The sequence below is a fragment of the Zingiber officinale genome, chromosome 5A (genome assembly GCF_018446385.1).
Source record: "Zingiber officinale cultivar Zhangliang chromosome 5A, Zo_v1.1, whole genome shotgun sequence".
Taxonomy (NCBI): domain Eukaryota; kingdom Viridiplantae; phylum Streptophyta; class Magnoliopsida; order Zingiberales; family Zingiberaceae; genus Zingiber; species Zingiber officinale.
This window is the reverse complement of record NC_055994.1, coordinates 146,398,013-146,410,696: the sequence shown is the minus strand read 5'-3', so window position 1 is coordinate 146,410,696 and position 12,684 is coordinate 146,398,013. Positions and strand designations below refer to the sequence as shown.

The 12,684-nt window shown below is 41.2% G+C and overlaps 1 protein-coding gene across 3 annotated transcripts in view; it reads right to left on the bottom strand.

Moving 5' to 3' along the window:
• LOC121982281 (callose synthase 3-like) overlaps positions 1–11,609 on the bottom strand; it is a 109,220-nt gene extending 97,611 nt beyond the window's left edge. For all 3 annotated transcript variants that reach the window (XM_042535266.1, XM_042535267.1, XM_042535268.1), the window contains exons 1-2: positions 11,448–11,609; positions 11,133–11,352 (exon numbers count right to left, since the gene is read on the bottom strand). In XM_042535266.1, the coding sequence (XP_042391200.1) occupies positions 11,133–11,322 (190 nt within the window). In that variant the 5' untranslated portion in view covers positions 11,323–11,352; positions 11,448–11,609. The remainder of the gene's footprint in view (positions 1–11,132; positions 11,353–11,447) is intronic.
• Between the last annotated feature and the right edge of the window lie 1,075 nt (positions 11,610–12,684).

Sequence of the window (12,684 nt, the reverse complement as noted above, 5' to 3'; positions counted from 1 at the left end):
AGTTCTTTCAGCTTTTGCAATATTTCGATTAATTATTTTTATTGCTTTTCTTGTTCTAGTTTTGAGCTTAAAATTCCCATCTTATTTCTTTCATATATTCATTATGTTGTAATAGATTTTTTAAAAGATTTCTTCATCTTCGAAAGATTTTCAAAAAATAATAGATTTTCAAAGAGTCACTCACCTTGAGAGTTCATTGGCTATGGTGTAGGACCTAGGTATTACAAACCACATAAATGCTTGAATTTATTTTCTTTTTCTTATTGCACTAGATTTTTATTCTTTGCACAAATCTTTTAATTTAGTATTTCCATTGTGCTGAAATTTTGTTAATCATTTTGGCAATATATTCTTCTCAAACGTATCCTTTACATATTGAAATCATCTTATTTCCATTGCATTTATCGAAGATCTTAAAATTTATTTCTGTTTCATTTTTCAAAGTGCTCAAAAATAAATTTCAATTCCGCTGCATTTACATATTTCTGATAAAAAAATAATTTTGATTGGATTATCCCCCCTCTAACATCCCACTCACTAATAAGTTCCGCCTAAAATTTATATTTTAGGGACACTCATAACACACAAGTATCCAAAAAAACACTTTTGCCTAAACATGTGGCTGATTTGATTGACGAGAAATTTGAAATGGAAGGGTATGGTGCAAAAAAAAGGTAAAATGAAATGGAAGGGTATGGTGCAAAAAAAAGGTACACATTTTTGTTAAAAGTGAACTTATATAAGTACTTCAACACGTCAATTGAAACTACATGAGTATCTAACCAACATTCCATAGCACTTCATGGCCTACTAATCTCTTGGAGTTTCGTTGCTAAAATATATAAGCAACCAAGCCAAATATAGGAGATCTTGTTGACATCTTCAAATTTATTTTAAGCATAGTATAAGTTGTAAGTAATAGGAAACTAACCCATAAACTCCTATTTACTAACCTAATAGCCATGGTACAGTGTAGCGTGTTAAATTTGGATGTTTACTGGCATGTAATTTTAATAATGCAAGAAATGGACTCCTTTAGGAAAAAAAATTAATTAGAGGAAGAGGAATATATTAAATTATGCCAGTATATACTGTTAAATCCTTGTATATTGATACGGTGATGAGATGATGACACGTGGAGGAGAAGGGCAAGTTGGTCATTACACATTTGGAGGGCTAGGGCTTTTGAGATGTGGGGGGCACTGTTCACAGGGGGAGGGTTTTTCGTGTTGACACCGCTGTCGTTGCCTCTCACACCAACGCCGCCGCCACCTTACGCTCACACACAAGGATGGCTAGCGACGCCGACACTGTCGCCGCCGACAAAGGGGCACACCTCCTCCACCACTTCTCCGTTGTCGTGGCCTCTCATGCTCGCCTCCTCGCCGACGCCGATCGCCGCTCCCCTTCTTTTCTTCCTCACGCAGCAATCATCTTGCTCTCGCTGCCTCGGCACCGCCACCAATAGCCGTCGAACACTGGTAGCCTCTCACGCACGATCAGCTGGCCGCCTTTGGCGTAGTCCACCATCGATAGCCCCTTTCGCCGTCGCCGCCAGCTGCCACCTTCGTGACGCCACTAGTGGCTGCAGCCACCAGCAGTTGCCACCTCCACGCCGCAGCCGGTGACCTCCTTTCCGACACCCATAGCTATTGTCATCCTTCGATCCGCGCTGCCACACGCTTTCACCGTAGATCCAGCTCCCGATCCGCATTAGCATATGTTTTTGATGTGATCCAACCTCCTCCGAGTCGCTGCAACCATGCATCTCGCTATTGTGTTCCGGCCTTCGAACCAATATGGTGTTCCCGCCTTCGAGCCGATATTGTGTTTCGACCTTCGTGTTGTTGTAGCATTCCAGTCTTCGCGTCATCCGGCCTGTGTGTCGTGTTCCAGCACGTGCATCGTCACATCTCGGCTTGTGTGTCGCTATCATATTTCAGCATGCGTGCAGTGCCGCCTTCCAGATTCATGCCCCGTCCGGCTCCGTGCCGTCAGATCCAGCTCCTCATCCGGCACACATTCATCTAGAGTCATGACGACTAGATCAGCATCACGACCAGCTCACTGGTCTACTAGAGGGCGCCCCCGGGATCCGCCTCGAGCATCTAGGTGCACCATATTCACTCTTTATTCATTTCATTATTTTGCTATTGTCCTGCTCCTTATATATTCATGGGATCCGCCTCGAGCATCTGGGTGTCGGCAACCCGATCGCTGTCTACATGTAGCATTGACCAAAGACTTTCTGACGACTTGGTCAACATAGAAGACAGCTCATCATACCCTCCCCCTCCGGGTCATAGCGACTTGGTCAACATTCAAGCCACATCATTCCGGTCGTTCCGTCTTCTCAGCTTTCAGACGAGATCATATATATAAACTGTTATTGATGTCAATGATGACATGCAAATGAGCTATTTTTACATGGAACACAATCTCATGCAATTGTTGTCGACTAAGAGATCAAATATTTTCCAATCCTTCTCCCTTTCTTTCATGTTGTGTTTATTTGTCCCCGGGGTCATGGTGTCGCGGTAGGACATCCAGGTTATCACCCAGGCACCCACGGTTTGAACCCCAACTACGATGTATTTGTAGGAATTTTTCCTTCAAATGGGGACGTAACTAAGGATGTTGGACTTCTAGGTTGGGTCGCGTGCACTTTCCGATTTACCCTGATGGCCGATGCGAAACTTCCGTGAGGTCGGGCCGATCACCTCCAAGGATAGTCAATGAGGCTAACTGGGATTATCATTTTTTTTTATGTTGTGTTTATTTGTAGTGCTGATTGTTTATGTCAAAACCACAAACTTCAAAATAAGAAACTTGTCTAGTTTATGATCATAGTCAGTGCCAATCTAAGTTGTTACTATCAGGTTTCTTATTTGAAAACCATAAACCTTAAATAACAAACCCATCTAATTTACGATCATGACTGGTGTCGATCCAAGTTGTTACTATCAGGTTTTCTATTTGAAAACCATAAACTTCAAATAACAAACGTGTCTGGTTTACGATCATAACCAATGCCAATCTAAGTTGTTACTGTCGGATTTCTTATTTGAAAACCGCAAATTTCAAATAACAAACCTGTTTGGTTTACGATCATGGTCAGTGCTAACCTAAGCTATTACTATCAGGTTTCTTATTTGAAAACTATAACCTTCAAATAAGAAACCTGTCTAATTTACGATCATGGCACAGTGTTAATCTAAGCTGTTACTAACAAGTTTCTTATTTGAAAACCATAAATTTCAAATAACAAACGTGTCTGGTTTCCGATCATAACAAATGCCAACCTAAGTGTTTACTATCGGATTTCTTATTTGAAAACCACAAATTTCAAATAACAAACCTGTTTGGTTTACGATCATGGTCAGTGCTAACCTAAGCTATTACTATCAGGTTTCTTATTTGAAAACTATAACCTTCAAATAAGAAACCTGTCTAATTTACGATCATGGCACAGTGTTAATCTAAGCTGTTACTAACAAGTTTCTTATTTGAAAACCATAAACTTCAAATAAAAAACCTATCAGTTTACAATCATGGTCAGTGTCAATCTAAACAATTACTATCAAATTTCTTATTCGAAAACCATAAACTTCAAATAAGAATACAACAATATGCAAAGTTAAAATTCTTATATAAATAAACTATATTAAATTCAACTTCGTACAAATGATTAAACAAATAAACATAAATATTTGCAAGGTTAAATATGTTCAGAAGTAATAACTTATGAAATGGAAAAAATCATTGTTCATTAAGATGCTCAAAATTTAGCTTAAAATGAATTCTAATATTGCAATACATACTCTTTCTAACCTCAGTAAAAGTGCAATCTTAAATTGACGAACACCTCAGTGAGCTTTCAAAAGCAAACAAACGACCTAGTTCATAGAGAAAATATCATAGACCTTGCTCTATGTTCAACATCTATTGATAGCTTTCATCATCTATTTTCTTACGTGAATGATATTTTTTCTAACGAACTAGGTCTTTTTTTTGCATTTGAAAAACCTCACCATTTGGATCCAACTTCAAGTGGACGAGATGTATGTCTATTTAAGACTGCACTTTTACAGAAGTTAGAAAGGGTATGTATTTCTACATTAATTTATTCCACTTCCTCCAACTCAAAAATCTTTTGTTCAAAGGAGTCCATTTCTTGCATTATTGAAATTACATGCAAGTAAACATCCAATTTTAACACACTACAATGTACCATAGATAGGAGTTCATGGATTAGTTTCCTACTACTTGCAACTTATACTATGCTTAAAATAAATTTGGAGATGTCAACAAGATATCTTATATATGCCTTGGCTACTGATAGATTTTAGCAATGAAACTCTCTAAGATTAGTAGGCATAAAGTGCTATAGAATGTTGGTTAGATACTCATGTAGTTTCAATTGTTGTGTTGAAATACTTATATAAGTTCACTGTTGCGGAGGTAAGTAAGGATCCAGATAGTGAGCCCTTGACCCGATCAACAAAGAAGCTCTGTGGCAAGGTCAAGGTTCGGTCAATATAGGGCTATGTGGCACTTTCCAGGACGTGGTCAACATAGCCTCCACGTGGCTTATCAACAATCTCTACCGATCAGACCAAGTTCCTAATCTCCCGAATTGTCGACTCACTGATTTCCCGCCTTGCGACCTCCGAACCTCACAAGCTCTCGGAATGCGGCGATTACTAACATTAAAGAATACAGCAGTTACAAATGGCATCCTTTAATGAGGTATTAGAGTAGTATGAATGAGGTTATCTCTCTCTACATAAGGTGATGGTAGGAGGAGGTCTAGCTCTCTCTCCGACTCTTTTACTCGACCTCTCGTATTTTTCTATTTCCCTCTACTATTGAAACATCTTGCATTCTTGCTAACTTACGCCCCCACCCCCCCACCCCCCCTCCGAGCTTTTTGATGTTTGTTACTCATCGCAGACATCACTGCGCTACAAGGAATCTAGGAGAAGGCCTCAATGTCATCGTTCTTAATGCCGAGGTGGATTTCTACAGTTGCGTCATCGTGGTGAGATTTTCAAACTAGAACATTTTGGCACCGTATTTGGGAAATGTGAGCGAAAGACATTGAACGATCACTCCGATGATTTTCCCAACTGTTCAATCGAAAATTCATGAAAATTCCAAATCTCAAAATTTCCATTTGATTACTTTATAATACTTGGATATTATTTGATGACAAGGTCTTTTAGAAAATGAAGAAAGTACAGCCACAATTGTCTACTTCATCACTGTCTCCATTTGGACACAACGGCCAATTCTTCCAAGACATCCACGATTATCGGAGTATGGTCATAACCATCACCACTTCCCTCGCCCTATCCTCCCTAGAGCTCTCCGCCATAGGTTTCACCTTCCAGACCCTAACTGGATCTGTGAGCACGCCAAGTGGGACCCCGTCGGCTGCAGCTTTCTCGCCTCCACCTTCATCGGGGGTGTTTTCCGACTAACCCTTGAAGATTTGCACGCCATCAAGAGCGCCCTGATGCAATGGGCCATGCTGTCGGATCTGGACGTCACCGAGGATCTAGAATGGCCATCAATCACGGCAGCAGGAGGCATCGGATTCTAGTGGTCTGCACTGACTTTCTCCTGTGCCGCTACTCCTGCGTGGCATCCTACTACCTGGTCCCACCTCTTCCTCACCCATCTGAGTGGTCCAGGTTTTTTCTCCATAAACCATATCATTTCCTTTTTTAACCCTTTCTGTTACTGCATCGACATGCGGCAGTAATTTCGTTGGATAGTGAGCGTGTGTTTTGTTTCTTGGCCATGGTTTTGTTGCTATTGCTAAGAACAGGGACAATTCGTTGCTCCTTCCATTGTTGCTGCTGCATCAATGGATTACTTGAGATGAGAATCCCTATGCAGGGAAACAAAAATCATGGGAATTGGATAATTTTAACCTAAAGACATCATGATGTATGGTTGCTTCTTTGCAAAACCATACTCAAAGTTCTTGCGTGCTAGGGGATCATTTTGGCTTGGCTGTACCAGTTGCTTGGGGCATTGATTTGCTTAAGCTTACAATACTTTGTATTTATATTCTGCATTACCTTGCTGCTTTATGTAGGTGCAGCGGAGGCCGGCAAGAGGGGGGTGCATTGCCTGCAAATAAAGATTATACCCTCCTCGGATTTTCAACTCAAAAATAGCAACAATAAAATAAAACAATTAAGCAGAAAGAAATAGAGAAGACCCGGAATTAACTTGGTTACAACCAAGACAGTTGTTAATCCAAGGCGATGAAAAGCGCAATAAGAAAACTCCTTCTCTGAAGGCGGAGAAGCCTTTTACACACTTAGAAAGCTCAACGGTTGCTAGGAAATCTAATGCAGAGTTGAATAAATAATTCCTAGCTCCATGGGCCTTTATATAGCTCCTGGAAAATCTATCCCGAGGGTCCAAGACGCCTCCAGCTCGGTCAACGAATAAATTTTATCCGCAACGCAAATGATCAAAACTGACCTGTTGAAGGCGCCTCCATGTTGAGGGTGCCTTCATGCTTCATAAAGGCGCCTTCAAGCTAGTTTTCCAGCTTGTGCTTCTTTTCCAGCTCCATTGCGTTGGCTTCCGATGCTCCGATAGTTTGGGTGATTCGGCCAACCGAAATAGAACCCAATTTCCGACCTTCTCCTCGAGGAGCCTTCCTCCCCGGCTTAACGTCCCTCGAACGTCGCGCACGTCCTTCTCACCCACCGGTGTACTCTTCCGCAGCTCTCTCGTCCTTCGGACGCACCGAGCCCGTCGGCTCCCTTCCCGTGTCGTCCTTCTCGCTAGCTGCGTCTTCCGCTCGACTTCCTGCGCTCCTAGGCTCCTGCACACTCAGACACAGGGATCAAATACAAAAGCAGAACCTAACCAACTTGGTTGATCACATCAAAACATCCACGGGGTCCAACACTTTATGCTGCTCCCTATGCTGAGACAGGGATTTGGATTATACTATGGGGGAGATTTTCTTCTAGAATATGGTTTAAGGAGCTTAAAATTGTGATTACCGAGTGACTTCTATGTTTAACTATTTCAAAGATATTATAACCTCTATTTCCACTTGGTTTAGGTTTCCCTCCTGCTTATTCTATTTCTGCAATGGTCATATGGAGGTTATATATTTTCAACAATAATCTCGCATCTCGACTTCTATGACCCTCTATCGAATGCTATCGGAAATTTATTTACATCTATCGGAAATGCATTTACAGCAAAATTCAAGGTTGTTCGTTAATATACTGCATTAATTATGTCTAAAGATGGACCCTGCACAGTTTTACAAGGATTTTTCTCTTAGGAACTTCTTATAACTCATTTTTATAAGTCAGTCACTTACTAATCCTCATAGTATCTGTTTATAATCCATTTATTGATTCTTTCCTAAATGATAAACATTGTTTATTTTCTTGAAGTGCCTCTAGAAATTCTCATGTACTTCTAAAAAAACCCTTTGGTCTCGGAACAAGGCATCCATCGACATTTCTTTCCCGACTCAGATATAATCGTGGATCGAGTCATTTTGCTCTCCGACTCCATTAGTACTCGGGAATCATGAGATTGAACTTATTATTCTCTCTCCGACTCCATAAGTACTCGAGAGTCATGAGATTGAGTTATCTCTCCCAACTCGGACATAATCGTGGATCAACCTATTCTCTCCCGACTCGAACATAATCATGAGATCGAGCTATTTTTCTCCCGACTCAGACATAGTCGGATCGACCTATTCTCTGACGACTGTAACATAGACGCAGATCGAGTTATTTCTCTCCCGACTCGGATATAGTCGTGGATCGAATCATTCTCTCTCCGACTCCATGGGTACTCGAGAATCGTGAGATCGAACTTATTATTTTGTCCCGACTCGGAGATAGTCTAGGATCAAGCTATTTTTGTCCCTAATGGAGTTATTCTCTCTGCGACTAAACAAATACTCGAGAATCATAAGATTGAGCTTATTATTTTCTCTTCGACTCCATAGGTACTAGGGAGTTGTGAGATCAAGTTATTTCTCTTTTGACTTGGACGCTCATGGATCGAGTTATTCTTTCTCCGATTCCACAGGTACTCGGGAGTCGTGAAATCAAGCTTATTAATCTCTCCCGACTTCGACATAGTCGCAAATCGAGCTACTTCTCTCTTGACTCAGACATAGTCGTGGATCGAGTCATTCTCTCTCCGACTCGACAAGTAGTTGTGAGATTGAGCTTATTATTTTCTCTCAAACTCCACATATACTCAGGAGTCGTGAGATTGAATTATTTCTTTCCCAACTTGGACATGGTTGTAAATTGAGTCATTCTCTCTCCGACTCGACGGGTACTCAAGAGTCATGAGATCGAGCTTATTATTCTCTCTCTGACTACACAGATACTCGAGAGTCATGAGATCGAATTACTTCTCTCTCAACTCGGCCATAGTTGTGAATCGAGTTATTCTCTCTCCAACTCCACCGATACTCGGGAATCGTGAGATCGAGCTTATTATTCGCTCCCGACTTGGACATAGTCCAAGATCAACTTATTCTCTCCCAACTCAGACATAGTCACGAATCAAGCTATTTCTTTCCCAACTCGGACATAGTCGTGGATCGAGTCATTCTCTCTGACTCCACGAATACTTAAAGAGTCATGAGACCGACCTATTCTCTTACAACTCGGATATAGCCGTGGATTGAGTCATATTCTCCCCGACTCTATTGGTACTCAGGAGTCAAGCGATGGAGGAATTATCTCCAGACAGTAGTGAGGTCACCTCAAAACTTCACATCAAGTACTCCACTACAGCTGCCAATCAAGTCACTCGGGACATACACCGAGTCTATGCATGCTCCCACGAAACCGAAGACATTGGGATCATACACCGAGGCAATGTGTGCTCTCACAAAATCGAAGGCACTCGGGTTATACGACGAGTCTATGCGTGCTCCCACGAACTCCAAGTCACTCCATCTCGGATCGAGGCATCCATCGTCATATTCATCGAGTTATATTCTCTCTGACTCCTCGAGTACTCGAGAGTCGTGAGATCAAACTATTTTTCTCTGACTTTAACATAGTCGCGAATCGACCTATTCTCTCCCAACTCAGACACAATCGCAAATCAACCTATTCTCTCTCTGACTCACGAGTACTCCGGAGTCGTGAGACTAAGTTTACTATTCTTTCCCAACTCGAATATGGTTGTGGATCGAGTTATTCTCTCTCCGACTCCACGAGTACTCGAGAGTCGTGAGACCAAGCTGACTATTCTCTCCCGACTCAGATATAGTTGCGGATCAAGCTATTCTTTCTCTGACTCCACAACTACTCGAGAGTCATGAGATCGACCTTATTATTCTCTCCCGACTCGGATATAATCGCGAATCGAGTTATTCTCGCTTCGCCTTCACGGGTACTCAAGAGTGGTGAGATCGACCTTATTATTGTCTCCCGACTCGGGCATAGTCGAGGATCGAGCTATTCTCTCTCCGACTCCACAAGTACTCAGGAGTTATTCCTCACTATTCTCTCTAACTGGGATATAATTGCGGATCGAGCTATTCTCTCTCCAACGCTACGGGTACTCAGAAGTTTTGAAATCGAGCTTATTATTCTCCCCCGACTTGAACATTGCAGATCGAGCTATTCTGACTCGAATATAGTCGCAGATCAATCTATTTTCTCCCGACTCCGACTTAGACAATCGTGAATTGAACAATGCCTCAATCGGGGACAGAGTTGTCACTTATTCCCCCGACTAGGACTCAGTCATGGATTGGTTTCTCTCCTAAGCCTTGATATGCTTCGATTCATTGTCTTCACACCATAATGTTTGTCCAGTCAGTTAGCCTACACCCTCCTTCGATTAGATTTGAAGGGGATGCTTGTGATGTAGAGGTAAGTAAGGATCAGCGTGGTAGGTCTTTCACCCGATCAACAAGGAAGTTATGTGGCAAGGTCAAGGTTCGGTCAATATAGGGACCGCTCTAGGACTCAGTCAACATAGCCTCCATGTGGTGTATCAAATCTCCGACTGGTCGAGCCGATCCAACCAAATTCCTGATCTCCCAAGTTGCCAACTCACCAACCTCCCAACTCGCCGAGTTGTCAACATTCGAACCTCCTGAGCTTCCGGTATGCGGCGGTTACTAACTTTAAAGGATATAGCGGTTACAAATGGCACCCTTTATGAGGTATTAAAGCAATATTAATGAGGTCTTCTCTCCTTACATTAGGTGATGGTAGGGGGAGCTCGAACTCTCTAACTTGACCTCTCATATTATACTTTTTCCCTCTACTATCGGAACACCATGCTGACTTAGAAATCGGAGTGGCTTCGCTGAGGAAACCCCCGGCGAGTTCTTTGATATTTGTTACTCGTCACAGGAATCACCACGCTACGGGAAGGAATCTAGGAGAAGGCCTCAACATCATCGTTCTTTATGCCGAGGTGTATCTCTACCACCGCGTCATCGTGGTGAGATTTTTAGACAGGAACATTCACTTTTAACAAAAATGTGTACCTACATTTTTTTTCCCAGCACCAGTCTTCCATTTCAAATTTCCCTTCAAACAAGCCACATGTTTAGCAAATGTGTATTTTTTTAGACACTTGTAGGTTATGAGTGTCCCTAAAATATAAATCTTAGGTGGAACTTGTTAGATTGAGAGAAATATTAGAGGGGATCGCCCAATAAAAATTATTTCAAAATTTTTATTGGAATTATCTGAATGCAGTGGAACTGAAATTTATTTTTAAACACTTTGTAAAATGTAAGTAAAAAATAGCTTAGATTGGCACTGGCCATGATCCTAAACCAGATAATAGCAAGTAAAACAAAAACAAATAGATAGAAAAAGGCAAAAAGTTCAGCCACCCATAGAGGCAAACAAACATACAAATGATTAGCAACGCTACAAAAATAACCCAATATCAAGACTTGGCACCTAGCAGCCAAGAGGCGAGCAAGAAAGTAACCCACAGAGATAAGCAACAAGCGAGTTATGTAATTCGACATCGTTGAGCCAAGGGACGAGCAAGAAAATAACTCACAGAGATAAGCAACACGCCGGTTCTGTAACTAGATTTCGTTGAGCCAAGAGGCGAGCAAGAAAATAACTCACAGAGATAAGCAACACGAGGGCTCTGTAACTCGACTTCGTTGGCGACTCGAAGAATGGGAGCGATCTCGATGAGGGATGAAGGCACGGCCTCGCTGTCGAAGTTGGACTCCCCGAGACTACCCATCGTCAGCGCCCGAAGCATCCGTCTGGGCGCCGGCTGATCCTCCGGCACCCTTTCCGATGAAGACATCTTCCCTCAGCGTCCTCCAAGCACACTCAGCTAACAGCAACCCAAAGACCAAAGAAATGAGGAAACAAACAGCAACGAGGGCCCAAAGCAAGCCAGCTACACTCCGAATGGGGCTACGGGTTTACCGGAGGCTGAAGCGGGAGATCAGCATGGGAGGATCGGGTGAGAGCTCGAGGGAACTGGGGAGTGGAGACCGGAGACGGGTAGAATGGAACCCTAGGAGAAGAGAAGCGGGAGAAGGGTAAAGTTGTAGAGGAGACTGACTGATCATGAAAGGGAGTGTTGTTGGCTCTTTACTACGCGAAGTTTTATGCGACCGTCACGTGGTGGACGAAGAGAAGACGAAAGGCTAGACAACTGCGCCTCGCAGTATTAATTGTGTTGGATTAGACCCGAGTAAATTTCAAACCACAATTTTATCTTTGATTAGGACGGTAAAAGTTCATCAACAATGTAATTAAAAATAATTTATAAATTCATACAACTTATAAGTTATTTTAGGAGCTTATAAATTATTAGATCTTATTTTAAAAATAAGTTGTTAAAATGTTTGGGTGAACTTATTACAATCAACTTAAGATATTGATGTATTTGGTATTATAAGATCTTTTTATTAATAAAATTATCAAAAAGGGTATAATACTATTAATAAAAGGGTTTGGGCGAATTTCTGCACCGGAGGAGAGAAAATTAAAAAAAGACGTTGATATTTATGAATAGGGATGGCGAATTATTCTTGAATATTATTTACAAATAAAGTTAGTAAATAATATTCATTAATAAAATTTATGAATCATGTTAATTAATAAAATTTTTATCAATATAATAAATAAAAAAATAACGAACAATCTTATATTATGGAATTTAATAAAACAAGTTTGAATGATAATTTAAATATATCAAACCATAATCATTTTCCTTTCAATTTCACTTAATTCTTCCACTAAAATAGAAACAAATATAATATATAAATTAAAGTTCAAGCAGCACTTCACCATAAACCAAATCCAAACACTTACTTGGATTTCTAATCATCAATAATATAAATAATAATAATAATTCAATTGTTCAATTAATCTTCTTATAATTCTTCCTCACTTCCTCTCCACCTTCTTTTAAATTTCTCATCTTGATTATAGACTTGGCTTGAAAGAACTCTTCCAGTGAGCTTACGGATTGGGACACAAATCTTGTGATTTTAGGATGGGTCAGAAGGGTGTCGTCTAAAGAGAACAATCCCTGCCCTTGCAGTAACAGCTTGTAGTAGGTGTTGTTGAACACTATAAAAGTGGTGTTTGTTCTTGCCTGAGACCGCCAAAGGATGAGTCATCGATGAGTTGTCTCTGCTGTTGACAAAGTCAT